This window comes from Haplochromis burtoni, unplaced genomic scaffold, assembly GCF_018398535.1.
Source record: "Haplochromis burtoni strain Fernald_Lab_line unplaced genomic scaffold, NCSU_Asbu1 Contig_172, whole genome shotgun sequence".
Taxonomy (NCBI): Eukaryota; Metazoa; Chordata; class Actinopteri; order Cichliformes; family Cichlidae; genus Haplochromis; species Haplochromis burtoni.
Window position 1 is genome coordinate 527,164 of NW_024582533.1, and position 21,057 is coordinate 548,220.

The following is a 21,057-nucleotide window of genomic DNA, read 5'->3' on the forward strand; positions in this document are numbered from 1 at the left end:
CAGCAAAAGCCTTGCAAAGGAATTACATGTCACACTTATTCTGCTCATGTTCAACAATTACTGTAATCCATATGTGCCAAACAGAGTTGGAAAATAGAAGTAAGCAGATAAATCCAGGCGAGCTGTTGCTCATTAATTGTAGTCTGTGTGCTAAGCTAAGCTAATGAGCTGTTGCATTATACTATAAGAGTTAAATAATAATAATAATAATAATAATGGACTGGATTTATATATTCAAGTCACCCAAACTTTACAATACCTAATCTAGGATTTTTTATATGCCTATTGAAGCACACACTGTATTTAGCTATGTTGGCGCTTTTTCAAAGTCACTCCATAAGCGCTTTAATACAATTACCAATACCTATTCAACCTTTCACGTCACCCTGGCCTTAAGGCAAGCTACGGTTGCCTAGCCAAACAAGGACTCGCCTTGTGCAGAGCAAAGGAGAACCTTAGAAGCTATGTAGAAAAGACGCGAGGGCCAGGCCTGGATGAACCACCTCGAGAGTATTATAATGGGTTCGCACACCATCTGCCCCTTTGAGCCCATGGACTCTAACAACGCACAGGTAGAATTGGCTGAAGAATTAAGGTATGAATAGTTGTGATATAAGTGAGTCTTTGTCTCAGCTATAGTGAGTCAGGTACTAAGACCTAGGCAGAGGAACGGTATGAGTCTGGCCCTTATATCTACGGGCGCCCACGTCATTAAGGTTTAACATGATATAAATCGCTCTCCCGAGACCCCATTGAGTTTTTGTATTTCCCCACGCGTTACGCTGTGGAGATTGCGCGCAATCAACTGAAGGAGAATCAGACCTAGAGATAAAGCACGGAAACCGACATTACTGCAGTTATCCGCAATGCTTCAAATTAATTTTGTGACTACCTGCAATATAAAATACAAACCTTTGTTTGCAGCTTCAAGTTTTTTATTCTTTGTTTCTTGTGTTTTTAGTTTCTTCTCCACGTCTGACAAAGAAAGTAAAAAAGTACTTTTAAACAGGATTTAAGATCAAGCAGAAATGTGTTGCAGGTCTTCAAAATATTTATGAGATTGACTCTACATGCACTAAATTGTTAAATGACTGACCTTTGATTTTGTCAGATGTCTGCGTTTCAGCCTCTTTCAGTTTCGCCCTCAGATCAGCAATCTCCATCACTAGTGGAAATACAAAAAACTGGAATATTATATCGTACTAAAAGGACACCAACAGCATGACCAACCAAAAAGCTAATTCAACAATATTCATACCATATTTATAATTCTCTGCATCTATATGCTCAAGTTGACTTTCAGTGTCATCCAGCTGCCTCTCTTTCAACTTTAGTCTCCTTTGAAGGTCTGAAAATGAGTTGAGATTAATAAACACAACCATTAGCTTAATATACAGGTTACTTCATGCAATATAGATTTCAAAGTTTGTTCTGTACCTGCAAGGCTCTCAGTATGAGCCTCTTTGAGGGCTGCTATGTTATCTTCCAGTTCTTTAATTTGCACTTCAAGCTCCATAATCTGAGCAGCTAAAACAAAACACAAACGTTATGGACTCTGATGCTGTTTGATATTTCACTCCTTGTTGCTGACTGAACCAGAACTCATGACTGAACTCATACCACTTCTTGTGTTTCTCTGATTTCTCATGGCCTCCAGTTGATTCTCCAGATCTACAAAAATAGGCAAAAGTGATGTTTTATGTCCTTAAATATTTGTAGTATTACTATGATCGCATTTGAGGAGAGCCCACCTTTAATTTTTGCTTCTTGTGCCTGATTCTTCTTTTCTTCTTCCTTCTTCAGTCTTGCTATTTCAGCTTGCTGATTCAAGATCTGAAATGCTACAAAAAAGGTTTATGCATATATAACAAGAAGAGAGTGAGGGAAGTATTTTACTCTGACTGTTACTCACTCAGCTTAATGTTTTCACCCTGTTCATCTTTAACTCCATCAATCAAATTAGTGAGCTTTCCTTGAAGTACTGGGAAAAAAAGATGATTTTTTCAAGAAGAAAAAACAAAACAGAAATGATCCTATTTTTGCTTTACACTTGTTACTTTACGCAGGTAAGATATGTCACTCACCTTTAATCTTCTCCTCATCTCTATCATTTTCCGCCACAGTGTCCAGTTTCTCGATTTCTGTTTGCAGTGCAATAATCTGCAGAACTTGGAAAGAAGTTGTGTTTTTAGCAAAGGCTCTGATTTTAACAACTATGATCCATATAAGAAATTTTGTGAATACCAGCTAGGACACTTTCTATTTGGACTGGCTGAGCATGGGGCAAATTAGCTGGATCACCTGCTGAGGCATGTGTGTGTCCAGAGGTGGCCTATCAGCTGTCTAAACACCTATTAAAAGGAAGCTAGCTGGATACTGGAGGAGAGAGGCCCCAGATATAAGGAGGAACGCGCGAAGGCCAGGAGAAAAAGAGGGACCCGCTGGTTGATCGTGGGGGTGCGGTGCCTCATCTGGAGACGGACCAGTCAGCGTGACATGGCGACCCAGTCCCGACAGCAGGAACGGCGACAGTAGGAGACAACGTGTGTGATTAGTAGCAGGGGAGAGGTATACCTCTGCCTACATTTGTGAGTAGTGTCTCCACTGTCATTCACTGGGTGCAGCCGTGTTGGCAGAGGGTTGCCATGGCTATAAGCCAGGGCCGCTTCCGGGACGATGGTTCTGGCACCTATTTGTTTATTTACAGGGCGATGACGCAAGTGGAGCCGCGGTGGTATCGAGCGACGGACGCCAGTGTGTGATGGGCCCAGTGAAAGGACGAGAGGGGGATAGACCCATATGGAAAAGATATGTATAAATCTTATAAAGTTTGCATCTGTCTTGTGTGAAACTTGTATGAAAAGCATACAAGAGTAAAAACAGATGTAAGATCCCTTGAAAAATTATATAAATGAAACTTGTATGTTTTGGATACTGACTAAAACAATATATGAAAGTGGCCACTTTCATGAGTAAATCATATAAGCCTTATATGATTCACTATATGAAGTAGGCCACATCTTATGCAAGTCTTTTATAAGTTTTTACTATTTCTTTTCCATATGGGGAGGCTCCTCCCCATCAGCCTGGGACGAGGCTGGCGTGGACCCCCCTCCGCAAAGGGAATTTCTGTCCAGCTCATGAACACCTAACAAACATTCATCCTGGACTGTGGGACAGTTACATCAGGGAACCGGATGGGATTTTAGTGCATGCAGAGAATTATATTTTTAGCAGTTTTTGAAGTGGGTTTTTTTTTTATTCCTGGGGGATTTTAGTATATTAATAACATTTTATTGTATACTTTTTTCTTATTAGTATTTGGGTTGTTTTATTCCTACTGCCCGTCTCGGTAATAAACTGTTTCTGATCAGGCCGGCTTCATCATTGTGCCCGGAGTTTCTGATTCGCTCGCTCCCCCCTTGTATTTAAAAGAACCATCCTCTTTAGTATGACATTCTTGCGCACCGGCTTTAGTGTCTACATTACATCTCTCTCAGGTTGGCTTCACCACAAACTCATTAACTGTGAGGAAGTGATAATAAAACACTGAGAGTGTGATGAAACAAGTCAGGGAGACAGTTTATATTAGTGACACATTATTAAAACCTATTTTTTCTTTAATATATTAAAATGCTCTGTCTGTCTGTGTGTTTGTTTCTTTGACTGCAAACTAGACCATCTGGAACTAAGCATTAACAATTAGCATACAAATACATCTCAGGCTCCTGAAGGTTCTAACTTATCAGATATTTTGGCCTCATCATATTGCCAATCAACCACCTAGCAAAGGACTTAAGTGTCCCTTTCTTTGCAATTATGCACCTGTAAGACCACATAAAAGCATTTTTATTACACAACATTAAAATCTGCAAACAACCCTGCAATGGGCAAAAATGACCCGTTTTTAGCTTTTATGCAGCTTTAACACCTTGTGAAAACATCCTTATTTCCATTCCAGAATAATAGCATGTCTCTATAATAATTGCACAAATGCTGTCATATCAATCATTAACATCTGTATATGTTTTTGAAGAAAACATTCTAATTATTTGGATTTCCATATGTATTATATTTCTTCCATTTCCCACCCCAATATCACGTTTTCCATTTGCATTTGTTTCACCTGCCTCTTTCTGTGTATGTCACCCGTACGTCACTCAGAGGTCATGAAAATTTGTTCAAGTCACCACTACACGGGGAATGAATAATTAGAAATAAAATCCTTAAAAATCAGCATGAGCAGACAATGGTAATGCTGAAGACGCATGAGGACTGCATGAACCATAGCACCATTACTGCTAAATATTATGAAAAACTACATTTTTAGTTTAAAATGTTTTGTGGCTGTTGTTAATCCTGCTGTAGTGTACATTGTATATTACAATTTGGATCTTACATTTTTTTGACCAAAGATATCAATACATTTGCTATACTCCTTAAGTCTCTCTTTTAAAGCTACAGTTTTCACGTGTACGTTTTTGTGATAGTCAGGGGCCATGCCAATATTACAGTAGTCCACGTAAATGTCAAACCCAAGCTTTACAGGTCAGGTTTTGTTTGTTTTTAAAACTGAACGTACTATGTACACCGAATAATCATCCAAGTTGTCAGAACTTAAAGAAATTATGCAAACTCATCATCTCAAAACAACGTAAGAGCTTACTTTTTTACTTAATAATTTAGGGCAACTTATTCATTGACTATGTTGTCTCCAAAGAATACAAATATCATTTTTATATGTATATTATGTTTATATTTTTTTGCTCTTTGTAAGAATTTTTTAGAAACCAAATATGACTATATACAGTCACATAACAAAAATGTTAAGAATGATGAGAAAGTAACCACACATCTCTGTGCCATACATGAGCAAAGCAAAAAGCACGTTAGCATTATTTAGCCACAGAGCTGAATTAGGCATGCCTGCCAACCACCAAGCATTAAAAAAGAAAACTTTGCTCAATATGATTATATCTGTTGGCCAAGTGCACAAACATGGCAAACATTAATATAGCACTATCATTGTGTACTATTAGGCATGCACCACTAATGATGATACACAATGCAGTAAATATCTTGGTGTTATTCTTATGGTCTTTCAGGGTTTTTAATCAGTAAATATACCTACATGTATCATGATGTATTATTTATTATTGTCCTGTAATGTATCAAGTGTTGCAACACTGTGAGCTTCTTAACGGCTTCTAATATCTTCCCTTTTTAAATCATTTCACTGAGATCAGAAATAAATTGGTTAAATATGATCAACTGGATGGTGGAAGATGGAGCATATTAATACAGTACAGCTAACAGATTCAACACTCACCAAGTGAAGTAACAGAGCTCGATTTGGACTGCAGCTCCTTGATTTTGTCATTCAGGTTTTGCTGCAGATCTGCACAGAGACATTTATTATGGGTGCTGATCACAGAGAACAGTTTTCTATATTGAGAAAGAACAGCAAGTCAAAGATTGCACTCACCTGTAATTGTCTGCTCATAATCTGAACAGCTTTCTGTCTCGTTCAGCTTTTGCTGCAAGTCTAAGAGAAAGGTTACATTACTAAGCAATAGCCTAGGCTAGTAATGCTATTAAACTTGTAGTCTATCCACATGTTGCAGAAACTTGAAATAAAGAGAAACTTGAACTTAAATATTGTTGTATTTACACTCATAAAACTATGAGTGAGTAAAAGTATTTAGGTTCATAAAATTAAAATAGTATTAACATCATGATTCTAGACCAATAGATATTCATTATAGTTTCATTGACAGTTTGTTCATTATTTTTTGATACAGGTCAGCATGAAAGCTCATATTGTTATATTTTGTTGGCTTTCAGTGGGTTTTGACTATGAGTTTGTAAAACTATTAATTCCAGGTTTCTCCAATAATTCAGTTCAGTTCACTTTTATTTATACAGTGCCAAATCACAACAACAGTTGCCTCAAGGCGCTGTGCTTTGGTGACAGAGGGAAGGAAAAACTCCCTTTTAACAGGAACAAATCTCTGGCAGAACCAGGGAGGGGCAGCAATCTGCTGAGACCGGCCGAAACTTGCAAGCATCTTAAAATCAACTTAATCCTTCTTGTTGCAGAAACTTAAACATGCCACGGATGAACTTACCGAGGATCACTTCCTGATCACGAGAATGCTCCTCCTCTTTAACCTTCAGTTGTTTTCTGAGATCTAACAAAATGTAAAGTTAGCTTCAGGTGAAGAAGGTATCAGAGGTGATACTTGCTTTTAGAGATCAAAAGAAAAATACTTACTAGAAATTGTAGCAGCACTTTCTTTATCCTCAGCTGTCTTAACTTTTTCAAGGTTTTCAAGTTGGCTTTGCAGATCAGTGATGTTCAAAACTGAGGAACAGAGGAAGAAAGAATCAAAGCAGAACTTTTTTCCTTCATCATTTCTGCAGACACCATGTTCTTTCCTGACTTACTCAGGTTGGCATTTTCCTGGTTCTTCTCTTTCAGCTCATTGACATGTTTCTCCAGCTCTCCCTTCTTGGCTGCAAGCTCATTTGTGATCTCTGAGGTCATTTTAAAGAAGTTAAAACAGGTTTATTGGTCAGACACGAGAGATCATCGTACACGTTTTGTACTGTGAATTACAAAAGATACCAAGTTTCTTTATCTCTCACACTTATTTTGTTTTTTCTACAAGGATGGGGAAAACTAAAACTCTCACTTGCCCCACATCTGACTCCTCTGTACTTCTGCCTGCTCACTTGTATTTGCCACACTCTTATCACTAGAGGAAAAGCACAATGGGAGATACTTACCAGTTAGCTTACTGGTTTGTAGAGTCTCGCGGTTTGACAGCAGATTCTGCAGATGCTTCACCTGACTCTGCAGATTCAGGATTTTCAGTGCTAAAGCACAAAGAAGCAAAAAGAGTAGTTTGCTATAAGACATGCTGTGAGAGAATTACTTCATGACAGGGAAAAAGGCAAAAAGAAAGAAAATTCAACTTGTCAGTGAACCTTTGTGCTCACAGTTACTTCATACTCACTCAGTTTGGTGTTATCTCGATCACTGCTGCCTATTTGAGCCATGAGTGTGTCTATTCTGTTTTGTAGCGCTGCAAAAAACAGTGAATTGTATTACTAACATTTAGTCATCTACTATGACTTTGTGTCACCCTCAATCAGCACCTTAAACCTTAAAGTACCTTTTATCTGGTCACCAGCTGTCCCATTCACATCCTTGTTCTGCAGGTCCCATATCTCATTCTGGAGCTCAAGGATTTGTAAAACTGAAACAAACAAACATCTGATGAATGACAGGTAAGGTTTGGTTGTGTCATTTAGAGGGATATTTTAAATGGAAATGTGTGTCAGTGCAACCAAATTGCAAAAACGTGACAGAAACACATTCTTTTCCCAGTATGATGCTGATTTTACAAATCTTAGCTTCTTCTAAAATTATGCAAAGTTACACCCATCAAGATCATTTGTTCTTTAACACCATGCAGACATTAAGCTAACTGATTTATAGGCCTTTTCCAAGTAGATAAGGTCCCCATGTGAAAAGTATCCACTGCACAGAACGCACAGAGCAGGAAATCCTGGCCCCCAAATGTTGTCAATTGCCCCCAGAGGCTTAGTGTTGCAATAATAGGCAGCGGGTTGTCAGACTGTTTAAACAGTGTTGATCACAGAGTACAGCAGTGCACTCACCCACTCTCGGGTTGGCAATCAATTCCTCCATTTCTGCAGTCTTAGTAATCAGTTCATCTTGCTTCTTCTCCAGTTGCATCTGCAGCTCTGTGGGGAAGCAGAGAGAAACAGATATACGACTTGAGGTCATATTTGTTTCACATTTTTCCTCCAGGAAGTGTGCTGACTATGACAGCTGTTACTCACGTGAGATGATTTCTGGATCTTTTGAGTTTGAGATCTGCTCCTTCAAAGCCCTCACTTCAGCCTTCATGTTGATCACATTCAGGACTAACAGAGACAAACGTGAGCAGATATGACGGCACAGATTAGTTCTGAAATATAATGTGAGGATGTGAGCAAAAAAAAAGGAGAGACTTTAACTGCACCGCACTCACGCAGAGCAGTTTTGAAGTCTTTTGTCTTGTTCAGTTCTGCAATCTTATCTTCAACTTCAGTCTTCAGCTCTGATTAAAAAAAGAAAAAACAGTCATATCAAAAACTCAGGCTCAGACACTCCGAGGTCGAAGTCAGATTCGCAACCTACGGTTTCGTTGTTGTTCGAGTCCAGAGCACTCATGTGTCTTTAACAGCAGTTGCCTCTCCAACTCTGCTCAGTGAAAAAGGAAATCCAAGTTAACAAAAACTGTCTCTCTGACACAAACTGTTAGTTATGGATCTATTCAGAAAAACAAAATCAACTCACCTGCGAATTTATCCTTCATATGAGCATATTCCCTGTTTTTGTTTTGAAGAAACATCTGAAGGACTTTAAAAGAAAAGAAATGGACTGAAACACTATGGTGCAAATTAGCAACATGAACATCCTGCAGCAAACAGCTTTCGATCTCAGGCATGTGGCATGAATGTTGTTCCGTTCGCTCTATGAAAGCCCATTTCGCTTGAAGTGATACAGTGATTGTAGGACATACTTACGAGTTAATGTTAAAGAGGATTCTGCGTTATCGTCACGATTTTCTCTTTCAATTCTTTTGAGATGTTTGTAGAGTTCAGCGATAACCAGAACTACAGAAAATACAAAAGTCAGGGTGTACAGAATTATGTTTTAGGCTACTTCACAACAATCAAGATTGATCCAAGTGTTTTTCTGGACTTACTTAATCTGGCATTAGCCGGATTCTTGTTATTCAGCTCATTGATATATTTCTGTAGCTCGGCTCTCTTGAATGTAAGCTCATTTGTTAGAGTGTTCCTTATGATCACCATTCTTGGAGCTGAAAGTGACACACATGTCAAGTTGCTACAGTAACATTATGACACTCTATGCTAACATGAGGTCTTGGGTGAGATACTTACAGTTTGAATTGTAGGTTTGTGACAGCAGCGTCTCCAGGTGCTCCAGCTGACTTTGCAGACTGATGATTTTCAGAACTGAAAAAAAGGTTAAAAAAATGTAGCTGACTGCAAAAGATACGACTGCAGAGAGTTTTAGAGTTTCTCCCAAGACTCACTCAGTTTTGTGTTTTCACCGGCTCTGTTGTTGATTTCATCGATGAAGCCGTCAAGTCTGTCCTGTAACTCTGAGGAAAAGGAAAGTATGTATTTAGATTATATTTTGCAGGTTCTATCTTGACTTTAAACAACACTAACCCTCTTCTCGATCGCTTGTGGTTCCATTGGTGGCCTTGTTCCGAAGGGTCCATAACTCATGTTGCAGTTCAAGGATCTTTAAAACTAAAGCAAAGCAACGTGCAGTCCTTAAGTTAGAAAATGAATCTTACTGCAACAATGTCTACCAATTTTTGCTTTTTGTAAGCAACTCAGAATCTCATTGGTTCCCTTCTCTCCCTGTGCCACTCCAACAAGTCTCTACTTTACACTCTTTTGAACTAATGATTGATAAAACATAAACCCCCAAAACATCCAGCATATCAAGCAAAGCCTCTCTCAACATTATTCTTTCACTCTGCTGTTAATTCATTTTCTTTAATCTTGGTTTTTGCAGGTTTACATGTGACCTGAGTTAGATTTAACCATAAAAGCCATGATATGTGACAGTCCAGGTCTTATCTGTATTCAGTTTGTGTTTGACTAGCTTGTGATTTAATAGCACGACAGCTGAAAGCACAAGGACCTAGCAGGGCGACTATTGGTGGATTTGTCTAAAACAAGGATCAGAAAGTCGTCGTGCATTTCAGCCGTTTATTAGCTGCTTCACATTAAATGATTATACTTTACAATCCTTAACTCTGCTGGCCACTAGAAAGGAAGCAGTTTAAGGTTCTTCCACACTAGTTTTCCCTTTAAAACTGGATGTTATGTCCCTTTTTAATATGCACTTTATGTACATAACTGTGAATGTCAGTTTGAGTTTAGCTTAAAAACAATGGTTAGCGTTCAAACAATAATTCTGGTTCACATAAAGTAAATTCAAGAAACTCACTTGCTCCTGGGCTAGAAGTCAGACGTTCTATGTCTGCAATTCCTGAGCTCAGTTCTTCTTGTTTTCTCTCCAGTTGTTTCCGTAGCTCTGTTGGACAGAAATAGGGGTTATTAAGAGATGTTAAAAATATCAGAGAAATTCCCAGTTTTCCCAAGGAAAATGTAAAGATGTAATTTAATTGTCTCAAGCGCAAAACTGTTTAAAAATTGCTTTAAAAAAATCCACTTAATTAATAGAATAAACACAAAGGTATGGTATATATCTGTGGCCTCTGTCCCTCACCGGAGGTCAAGTCTTTGTCTTCTGAGAGAGAGATCTGATCCTTCAAAGCCTTGAGTTCATCATGCAGGCTCATCAGCTTTACAACTGGAGCAGAAAGCAACAGAAACATCACTACACAGATTACAAATTCAACACAACGAGATTACAAGCCGAGCAAGAGACACCACTGAACACTGCGTACGGCAACGTGACTCACTGAGAGCTGGTTGGAAGTCCTCGGTTCTGTTCAGTTCAGCAATCTTGCGGTCAAAGTCGATCTTCACCTCTAACAGAAACGAGACACATGCTTTAAAATCAAGCAGGAATAATCAGAGGTTGTAGCTGAAAGCCATTTTAAAAACTTACGCTCATATCTTTTCACAAATTTGGAATCTAATTCAGTCTTCAGTCGCAGTTTCCTCTGCAGCTCTTTTGTATAAAAGGATAAAATCAGGTACTTGAAGCTCTTATCAGACACAGTTTTCAAAATTTCTAAAAAAAACAAAACAAAAAACAAACTACACACCGAGCACTCACCTCTTATTTTGGCCTGAGCTTCGATGTATTTTTTTTCTGTAACTCCACGCACAGCTGCAGATTTAAAGTATCATAATGTAAGATCGCAATCTTAATGTCAAGGATTAAGAAAGTATTCTCTGCTCAGAAAACAAATGATGTTAAATGTTACACTGAATGTTTTTCTTAACACTAAAGTTAGTGCAGGTGGACTTACTGGTGGGCTGGCCTGTCAGGTGCTGCTTTTTCATTTCTTCTATTAGGCTGATGACTTGCACGACTGTTCAAAGACAAAGAAAACACCATTGTCTTGAGTGTTGGGCCTTAGCAGCACATTTATACGTGGTGAGGTTGGTGAGGTGATCATTCCGCCTCTCCTTTATACTTACTCTGCTGTGCCTTAACATACTCCACTGCTTCCAGTTGCCTCTGTAAAACATCATGCCTTTGCTTCTCTCTGTCCAACAAAACGCGGAACCCTAGGATGAATAAACAGCTATTAATGTTTCTACTGCAATTAGCAGATCATAATTTGGTAGTTCCAAATAAGACAAGTACATATGTGACTTGACTTCGTAGTGTAAAGTTTCAAAGATTTGTGCTGCCATTTACCTTGAATTTGGGAATCAGTGATGTTTTTGGCGTTTCTCATCAGCTGTTCAAAATGTAGCACCTCGGCCTGCACTCTCATAATTTGCAAGGCTGTCGAAAGAATCAAGAGGGTGTCGAGTTAATGGCGCAATAACTACACAAAGGACGTGCTCGACGCTGAATGCTCACTTACTTAGTTCCCTGTTGTTCTCGTCATCTTTCAGCTGTATAATCAGCTTTCTGAGGAGATCAATCTTTTGCATCCATTGCTTCCTGGCATCTGAATTTAAAAAAAATTAAATAAATAAAGTTAAAAAAAGAACAAACGTGTGCTGCTCCACAAAGGAGAGACGGGATCTACAACTCACCAGCGGCGAAGGTTTTGGATTTCTCAATAGCATCGATGATCATCCTCTTCAACTCTGCAATCTTCGTGCGCACATAAATCAGCTCCAGCACTGGACAGCCAGCAGAGAACGAAGTGTTGGGAAATGTTGAAAGACAAGCTTTTAACGTTATTACTCACACAAGAAATGCAGGCCTGTTTAGAAAGATTCACTTACAATTAGCAGAGTAGCCATCTCCTTTTTCTTGCAGCAGAACGATCTTCCTGTTGAGCTGTTCTTTCACTGAGCAGCAGAAGAAAATGGTCAGGATACAGAAATATAATAACATAATAAAATGAAAGAAGATGACCTTTTCTCCCAGTTTAGCATTATATTAATCTGAAATCTAAATAATTATTAAATATTTCATAACACCTATTGTAAATTCCTTAAGATTCTTTTTTTTTACGGAATATGCAGCCATGCATTAGATCAATTTCAGCAACCATCACTTCTTTGCTCCATTTTGTCCTGAGCAACCAAAAAGTTACCAAAAAACTAAATGGATTTCATATAACAGTGTGTTATGCAACCTTCACGCAGAAACCGACTGTGACCAAGAAAGAAGGAAGTGGGAGACCACAGTGCACAGCTATGCATATTTAGGAGTTAAAATGGTACCACAGGAAAAAAGCCACACTTGAGCTGTGGCTTCAAAAATGAACCGACTCCCAGAGATTGCCACATTGATGACACTTCTGCTGCATCTTTTTTTCCAAAGAGGTAGCCATCAGCTCCAGATCAATATGTTCGAATTACTACAGATACCAGACACAACCCTTTATCTCAACTTGGAGCTAGTACTAGAAATGCTCTACCTTGTAACCCCATAATGCGAGGTTTATATCCTCTCCTGGATCTTTTGCGTGGGGGTAAATGTATTAGCCACTAACCACAGTGCCACTCGCTACAGTAGCTACATTACAGCATTAAAAAGCATAGTTTCAGGTGCTGCTTTAGTTTAGTGTAGTTGACTGGGTGACCACTTGCTACAAGGCCAAATAAAGTTGCTCACCTTCAACTCTGTACCCAAGGCCTCTTGTTGTCTAACAAATGTTAGCCTGAACCTTCCTGCTGTTATACTGCAATGGGCCTAGCTTCACTCATGTTTTTTTTTTTTAATTCTTTATGTTTATACACTACTTTGCATTTAATGACGAGTTATTATTAATCTATGGACCCATCTCCAACCAGTCACGGCAGACGGCTGCCCCTCCCTGAGCCTGGTTCTATTAAAAGGGAGTTTTTTCTTCCCACTATCGCCAAGTGCTTGCTCATAAGGGGTTATTTGATTGTTGGGGTTTTCTCGCTATTATTGTACTGGAATATGCTCTTTGTTATTTACAACATGTCTGATGTTATATGAAGACAAACACTTTTTCATGAATAACTGACGTTTAAAGGATAAGAACATTTACGTTTTAATTGCAATTTATTTAGACAAAATACTAAGCTGTTGTTAGCAGCACTAATAGAGAATGTGAAATGAAGTTTAAAAAATTAGCCACCAAGGAATGGTGCTGAATGGTATAGTTACTGAACAATGTGTCAATTTCTCTGCCTGAACTGTGGACAAGCAATTTTCACATAATAAGCAAAAGTTTTTTTAGTTAAATCAAAGAGCCCGCAGTTTACCCAGAGTCATGCCAATTGAACTCCCAGAGTTTGGTTTTCCCCCTCTTGTTTCTGCCTCTTGTAAATCCCAGAGCTGATTCTGCAGGGAGATTATCTGAAGTACTAAAAGAAGAGAAAAAAAAAAGAAAAAAGAAAGCAATGAGCCATTTCCTTCTGCTTATATATGCATTCGCACAACACCAGCGCCTTCGGTTGACCTTCCGTTCCTCAAATGTGGTTCAAAAATACACTTACTGAGAGTTGCATTTGAAAGGCTTTGTTCAGCTTCCTGTATCTGATCTTTGAGTTCAGCCGTCGTCTTGTCCAGCTCTTTCTGCAGCTCTGCAGGAAACCAGTTTAGAAATGAAACATCTTCATTCAGTTTCTGTGGCTCCAACCAGAAGAATAGCGCTCAAGTGGAGGCAAATTCAAACATTTCTCAGTACTGCAAGATAAGCACATCATGCTAACGATAAAATAGCTCACCTGCGATTTCGTCTGCAGTTCTGTTAGAATTAGTAGCAAGCTTGGTCTTCTCCTGCAAAGTGCTCACCTCCCCGGTGAGTGTCATTATTTTAAAAACTGAAAGAAAGAAAACACTTTTACATAAAAGCTGAACTGTGCAGCGTCATATGATTAAAATGTAATTAATTATGATTCAATCGTGACCTGTGCGAGAGATTTTACTGTATTTCCAAAAAACTTACGGAGAAGTGTGTCACCATCAAGCTTCTCCAGCCCCTGCTTCATTTTGAGCTGCAGATTGGGTTGGTACGCTGTCAGGAAATCACACATGCATTTTAACTTTTGCTGATATAAACTGTTTCCAACTGTTACATATGTGCAAGGAAAGGCTTACTGCCAGATGTAGACGATGCTGTTGACATGCATGCAGCAAGTTCCACTTTCAGCTGTATGACCTCTGTCCTCAGCCCAAAGGCCTCGTCACCTGTAAGAAAGTGTACAGGTTGCAGCAAACCAAAGCAAAAGTAGGCCTACTTAAACTCTTCGCTGGATGTATGCTCACCGAGTTGGTTGTAACGGTGATTCGCCTGCTGAAGTTTCCTTTGTAACACCTCCAAAGTTTCTTTCACACCTGATAAGGAAATGTTAGGGTGACACGAATGAGGACCCACACACACACAGCTTTCACCTTAATTGTTCGGTACTTTTCACCAACACTGTCCCAGCTTTCCATCTGCCACCCACACACAACACCCCACCATCTTTTATAGGGGAGACATGATCAGATGATGGAGCTCAGGTGTGTGTCAGCCTCCCCTGACACCGTAACCTGAACCCACTGCTCCACCCCTCCCCTGCAGCTGAGCCACAAACCCCAACCTGCCACTGTTAGCAATGCCACATATTAAAGCAGCAAGATAAACAGTCTCACTGCTCACCCACTGTTTGAAACTAAGTATTTCAGCTCCTCCCCTCCTGTCTCTTTAAGACTAATTTCTTCTGACTGGCTGCGCTTTGCAAACAGAAGATTTGAACAGAAGGTGAGTAGAGCATGTCTGCTCACAGCCAGAGCTCCACCTGAGAAGGCCAAATGTGGGCAACTGGCTAAAACAGAGGGCTTAGAGCAGTCTGAAGTTTTTGGCTCATTTGAAATAACTTCTCTATAAGCTCTTTTTTTTTCTTACTTTGACCATGTTTAATGTATTAAAATATGTATGTAATGATTGATTGAGCCAAACACTAATTTTTTATGTAAATTTAAGAAGTTCATCCAATATCCTTAAAAGTTGCAGAGGTAATATAACAACAACAACAACAACAATAATAATAATAATAATAATAAGCAGACATCTGCCAAGGCAGCTCACTTTCTGTGCAGTATTTACTCTTAAGGGAAATTGTATTGTATTTTATATATATTTAATTTCTTTGTACTTTTTAAATGTACTTTAAGAAGTTAGTAGCGCAGTAAAAACAAGAGCAACGTGCAGCCTTTTGTTATTCGCCCTGCTGAAACCCATTTTAATGTACTCGACATGATTTTGTTTATAATTAGTTTTACACAATTATATATTATATATAGTTACTTATAATTATTTTTTTATGTGGCTATAGCATGTGTGCAACATTCATTTCAGTAAAATTTGTTTAAATATTTAGTAAATAAATATCAAGTGGAAAAGAGCTTTTGCACACGAGTTGATTTTGTTTTCAAAAAAGTATTCGGGAACATTGTACTTGTATTCAAATGGTTATAACCTGTTAAAAATCCCCATACTGGGGTGGCTGTAGCTCAGGTGGCAGAGCAGGTCAGCCACTAACCAGAAGGTCGGTGGTTCGATCCCAGGCTGCATCCTGGCTGCATGCCAAATATCCTTGGGCAAGATACTAACCCCAAGTTTGCCAACTGGTGGTGGTCAGAGGGCCCCGTGGCGCCAGTGTCCGGCAGCCTCGCCTCTGTCAGTGCGCCCCAGGGCAGCTGTGGCTACAACGTAGCTTGCCGTCACCAGTGCGTGAATGTGTGTGTGAATGACTGAATGTAGTGTAAAGCGCTTTGGGGTCCTTAGGGACTGAGTAAAGCGCTATACAAATGCAGGCCATTTACCATACTGTATATCATTTCCTACACGCCTATAGAAAGTAGTAAGAAACCTAGTTTTAAAGAGCTCTATATAGGAATATTATCAAGTCAATCTATTGACCTTAAAGTTGGGGTTAGAGGTCAAATGTGACAGGAGGTAAACATTTAAATGTAAGATTTTAGATTTAGTTTTTCAAATCTTTATTTATCTGACTAATAATGTAGAGATTACACTAAGACACTCGCTCAGCTAAATACTGGCATCACAGTTTGAATCTGTGCAATGCACGCTCAATAATCCAGTTATTAAATCCCAGAAACTTGGTTCTGTTCATGTGGATGCAGCATATTCAGTGGGAAACATTTTTTACATCACTTATCCGAGTGAGTTGGACGTCGCTTGGATGAGTGAATAAAACATTCCAGATGAGCAGAAGCAGCTTACTGGGAACATGTTTTTGGATTGTAGTGTATTGTTAAATAAAATAGATGTAAAAAAATAAAAATCACTTACCGGTGCAAGTTTTGATGACAATTGACTGTAATAAAACATTTGATCTTAGATCAGTTGAAGATAATATAACAAGTTTCTTATATCTATCGTAAGTAAGTAAGTAAGTAAAACTTTATTTATATAGCACCTTTCTAGATAAAAGATCACAAAGTGCTTCACACAAGGATAACAAAGCATAAAACAAAACAGACGACAGTTAACAAACAGCAATTCTAAAAAGATGTGTTTTTAGTTGTTTTTTGAAAGAAGCTACTGAGCACAGAGATCTTATGCTCAGTGGGAGATACAGATACAGATATACTAAAACTTTTATTGATCACAACATTTATCGAGATAAATCACATGATGTAATAACTATTTAATGATTACTACTTACCGTCACATTTACAGGGCTGTTTTGAAAGTCAGTGGATAGCTAAGGTAAATGCACAAGAAGAAATGTATCATTAGTAGTAGCAGCCAAACTTCTGCTCATCTCTAAACATTTGCTAAGTCACATTTTCTGGGACTTACAAGGATCCTGGAAAGGATTGTGTCCAAGTCGGGATTCCCAGTTCTGACCAACCTGTTGTGGCCTGAAATAAACGAGAAAACATAAATATTTACTTTTTTGTTGTTGTTGTTGTTGTTGTTGTTACAGGTATTTGTTTAATTCAACCCCTATTAACTGACAATAAAAAGGACGATATTATTTCCCCCTACCAGCTCTGGGATCAGAAGTGCAGAGTACACAGGTGAAGAGGAGCGGAATCCAAATGAATTGAGAACCACCAGCCATGGTTTTTCCTTCCAAAACCTTCCTCTGCTGTCAGCAGCAGTCAGCGGGCCTTTTATAAGACTCTGACTGATCAATGTCCAGGGGTAGTGATGACTTCCTAGAAGAGGCGGAATAAATAAATGACTTAATTTGCTGTAAATGGCAAAAGTTAAACACAGCCAACTGTGCACACAAATAATAACAAATAAGCAACCGTGTCTTTAAATTAGATTCCTCGCCAAAAAGGAGAGACCTTATTGTCTGATTTATTTTGACATTTTTATTTGTCTCAAACAAACATTGCGCTAAAGCTCAAATAAAAATCAATCACGTTCAAAGTACCAGTACGAGAACTTTTAATCACATACAGTGCCTCAAAGTCTGTGAATTGCTTTGGATTTTTCTCAATTTCCACTCTTAGCTTACAACCCCCCCTCCCGAAGATAAAAGATAAACTTATTAAACCTAAATAGATAAACATACAAACGTCATCATCTTTGTTTGAGGAAATGAGTAATGCATATGTGCAAGTAAAGAAAATAGGGGAACCTTTGCTTTATTTTTGCTTTTGCAAACATAATTAAAATGATATTTTTTTATTTTTTTCCACCCTGTCTTGTCAGGGAGCTTTTGCAATCAGACACATTTAGCTTTTCCGAGATTAGCGCTGCAAACTGGCTCCTCTCGTTCATGTGTTTCTGCAATTACACATTTAAGTGTAACTCTGGGCTCGGTTTCCTCATATGAACTGGTCGCTTTCAGATCCTTCCCCAACATTTGAATTGGAAGTTCAGGACGTTGACTTGGCCTTTCAAAAAAACAAAACAAAACAAGATTCTGTGTAATGGATTTTACGCATTTGTTTCTAAAGCAGAAACGCCTGTAGGTTCAGTTGGAGCTACTTTTATGACCACCAACACGGTGAAGGTGCAGGGTGAAGCATTGAGGTGTGTCTCTGGTCTATGCTGAAATGACAGATGATGTGATTTTTTAAAATTACATTTGTGGTGGAATGCAGGATTTATTGTTCCATCAATAACAACATCCAGCCTAACCTGGCACCGTAATGCTGGAATGAAATGCTTTCCTTTCTCTAAACTCATTTGAAGTTAAAAGTCAGATTTTGCTCTCATCCCTCCACAAGACATTGTTCTAACAGTCTTCTGACTTGATCTTTATTGAACTGCACAGGCAGATGACCTCTTGGAGAAACTGACTCTGTTCCTGCGTATGTTGGTGGGATTCTTCATATGAACTATGCATCAGGTTCATCACCAACATTTCATGGATTAAGGTGAACCAAATGACTGGGTCAATCCAAAACATTAACCTGACTGTGACTATTTGACCTTTCCTTGGTAGAAAAACAACATGTGTTATGTAAGGTGCAAGACTCGCTTCCTCTTATATTGAGATACAAAATGTGCTGACATTTTTGTTATGAAAATGTTGCTATATTTCCAAATGGCCTGCCGTTGATAATGAATGTTTGTGACCTCCTGAACTGCAACACTCCTTACAGTTTGAGTGAACGTTCTTGGTCAACCACTTACCCCCCAAAAATCCTGGGTATTAGTTGACTACCTAGGAGTGGTTGACTCCCCAGGAGTGGTTGACTCCCTAGTCTTTCTTAGGAAGTGGTTGACAAGGAAGTTTGAAAAAACTTCCTCTATTATCTGTGCAACCTGACTGTATATTGGTGTAGTCCAAATGTGTTAACCTTGTGACCTTTTCCAGCCTGATGAGAATCAAAAATGCTAAAGTGTGAAGTTTTCAGGAGTCTTGTGTTTTTGTGCCATAATGCACTTCTGACCAAAACGTGCAGTGAAGATTAAACCCAGATAAATCTGCTCATCCCAGAGTTTAACATACTTCCCTCCCTCAAAGGTAAAATGCCTAAATTTTAAAAAATGACCACAGAAGAGTCAGCATACTTCACTTTCCTCTGGATTGGGTAAGTCTTAAGTGACCCAAGTCCTACGAGATGCTTCTATAACCCTTTACGGCAGCGGTCCCCAACCTTTTTTGGGCCACGGACCAATTTAATGTCAGATGATATTTTCACAGACCGGCCTTTAAGGTGTCGCGGATAAATACAAAAAAATAAAATGATACGACCAAGACAAAAACTGTGTATTTTGTAAATATAATAATAAACGCGAATTCATTGTGTAATTGTGTAACTTTATTGGCAGCGTACTTCTTAAATGTCCTTTAATGCTCTCTGGTCACTATGGTAACGCATAAATATTTCTTTCAAAATAAGACACACAACTAAAACACAGGAAAAGACCCAGGGAAACCGAGTTAATGATAAGAACCCTTAAAACCGCTAAACTTCACACCCGAGCTTCAACTCTCGCGGCCCGGTACCAAACGACACACGGACCGGCACCGGCCCGTGGCCCGGGGTTTGGGGACCGCTGCTTTATGGTGAAGATCAGCAACTCAGAAATAACCTTTGTTCATGCCATGATTCACTTTCACAAACATGCATCGTGTAGATCAGACACTGAGAAATCTTCTTTAAATAAAAACAAGACACTCACTCTCACATCTGTCATCGCTGAAAGCACTAGACTGGGAGTTCGTCTTCATATTAACATGTTTAATTTAATTTAATTTAATTTAATTTAATTTAATTTAATTTAATGTAATTTAATTTAATTTAATTTAATTTAATACAAAGAAAACAGAAAACCCCAACATCATATGAGGTGAGGGGTGGAAGACAGAACAAGATGCACTATGGAAAAGAGTCCGGGATTAATAATGACTAATAATTAAATGCAGATTGGTGTGTAAAAACATAGAAAGTAGAAAAAGGTGAGTGAAGAACAAACAGTGCAATGTGGGAATCTCCCAGCAGCCTAGGCCTATCGCAGTGTAACTAAGGGAGAATTCAGGGTCACCTGATCCAGTCCTTTATCAAAAAGGAAAGTTTTATGGCTAAATTTAAAAGTAGAGAGGATGTCTCTCTCCCAAATCCAAAGTGAGAGCTGGATCCACATAAGAGAGGCCTGGAAGCTGAACAACTAATCCCAAAGGTTCAGCTTCTAAGGTCAGTAGATCCAACTGACCACTCTGAGGATCCAAAAGCAGAAGCATGAAAACTGACAGCATTGAACTGAAAACAAGCTGTTTATTTAGGCGAGCAACACAAAAAGGGAAACCTAAAACTTGGAGACTCACTAAAATGATCTAAACAAGGGGAGACAGCAACTATATATACAGACGACGAGACAAGGGAAGCAAACACTAAAAGCAAATCAAAGGGAAGGCTAACTCTTTTAGAAATAAAGCAGAAGGTGCAACAACTAAATAATGGATGAACTTAATACAGGAGACTTGGCACAAGGGAACAGAAAGAACACTGAGGGAAGAATTAAACTCAAACATCATACCAAATGTGGCAGGTTTGCAGTTTATTAGGATTAATTTCTGCAATGTAGACATCTATCAGGATTTTCTCCTAAATGCACACGTAGAATGAGGAATGGAAGACAATAGAAGCTTGTGACATTTGCCCTGAGGCACTATCAAAGCACGGCCCACTGATGAGAATAGTTTGGCTGATTAAATACAACTTCCAGTCTGAGTTCGGTTATCTCTTCCGCTCAGCTTTTGTAATAATGCCAGTAATCAAGAATCACTGGGTTCATGCCCCACTACCAAGTGACAAAAAGAGCAAAGGTCAAACTGTAGACGTAACTTGTGACCATGTCGACCTGTGCGAGTGAGTTCAGGATGATATGCTGTACAACCATGTTTGCAATGAAAAGAGAAAACTTGTGTTTCTGTAGG

At 38.8% G+C, this 21,057-nt stretch overlaps 1 protein-coding gene across 3 annotated transcripts in view; it reads right to left on the bottom strand.

The window, feature by feature from the left end:
• Positions 1–17,329, bottom strand: part of si:ch211-14a17.10 (early endosome antigen 1) — a 32,666-nt gene extending 15,337 nt beyond the window's left edge. Inside the window, exons 1-39 of one of the 3 annotated variants that reach the window (XM_042225470.1) lie at positions 17,199–17,329; positions 17,010–17,071; positions 16,873–16,911; positions 16,497–16,521; positions 14,465–14,533; positions 14,297–14,386; positions 14,145–14,213; positions 13,924–14,019; positions 13,693–13,779; positions 13,459–13,560; positions 12,001–12,066; positions 11,806–11,895; positions 11,631–11,717; positions 11,459–11,548; positions 11,236–11,325; positions 11,064–11,126; positions 10,868–10,921; positions 10,697–10,759; positions 10,548–10,616; positions 10,352–10,435; positions 10,070–10,156; positions 9,277–9,360; positions 9,138–9,206; positions 8,983–9,057; positions 8,784–8,900; positions 8,602–8,691; positions 8,372–8,434; positions 8,213–8,275; positions 8,064–8,132; positions 7,873–7,956; positions 7,687–7,773; positions 7,179–7,262; positions 7,020–7,088; positions 6,790–6,879; positions 6,448–6,537; positions 6,275–6,364; positions 6,129–6,191; positions 5,486–5,545; positions 5,330–5,398 (exon numbers count right to left, since the gene is read on the bottom strand). In XM_042225470.1, coding sequence (XP_042081404.1) covers positions 5,330–5,398; positions 5,486–5,545; positions 6,129–6,191; positions 6,275–6,364; positions 6,448–6,537; positions 6,790–6,879; positions 7,020–7,088; positions 7,179–7,262; positions 7,687–7,773; positions 7,873–7,956; positions 8,064–8,132; positions 8,213–8,275; positions 8,372–8,434; positions 8,602–8,691; positions 8,784–8,900; positions 8,983–9,057; positions 9,138–9,206; positions 9,277–9,360; positions 10,070–10,156; positions 10,352–10,435; positions 10,548–10,616; positions 10,697–10,759; positions 10,868–10,921; positions 11,064–11,126; positions 11,236–11,325; positions 11,459–11,548; positions 11,631–11,717; positions 11,806–11,895; positions 12,001–12,066; positions 13,459–13,560; positions 13,693–13,779; positions 13,924–14,019; positions 14,145–14,213; positions 14,297–14,386; positions 14,465–14,533; positions 16,497–16,521; positions 16,873–16,911; positions 17,010–17,071; positions 17,199–17,274 — 2,974 coding nt within the window. In that variant the 5' untranslated portion in view covers positions 17,275–17,329. The remainder of the gene's footprint in view (positions 1–5,329; positions 5,399–5,485; positions 5,546–6,128; positions 6,192–6,274; positions 6,365–6,447; positions 6,538–6,789; positions 6,880–7,019; positions 7,089–7,178; positions 7,263–7,686; positions 7,774–7,872; positions 7,957–8,063; positions 8,133–8,212; positions 8,276–8,371; positions 8,435–8,601; positions 8,692–8,783; positions 8,901–8,982; positions 9,058–9,137; positions 9,207–9,276; positions 9,361–10,069; positions 10,157–10,351; positions 10,436–10,547; positions 10,617–10,696; positions 10,760–10,867; positions 10,922–11,063; positions 11,127–11,235; positions 11,326–11,458; positions 11,549–11,630; positions 11,718–11,805; positions 11,896–12,000; positions 12,067–13,458; positions 13,561–13,692; positions 13,780–13,923; positions 14,020–14,144; positions 14,214–14,296; positions 14,387–14,464; positions 14,534–16,496; positions 16,522–16,872; positions 16,912–17,009; positions 17,072–17,198) is intronic. The other 2 variants (XM_042225471.1, XM_042225469.1) reach the window with 2 other exon arrangements.
• Positions 17,330–21,057: the final 3,728 nt, after the last annotated feature.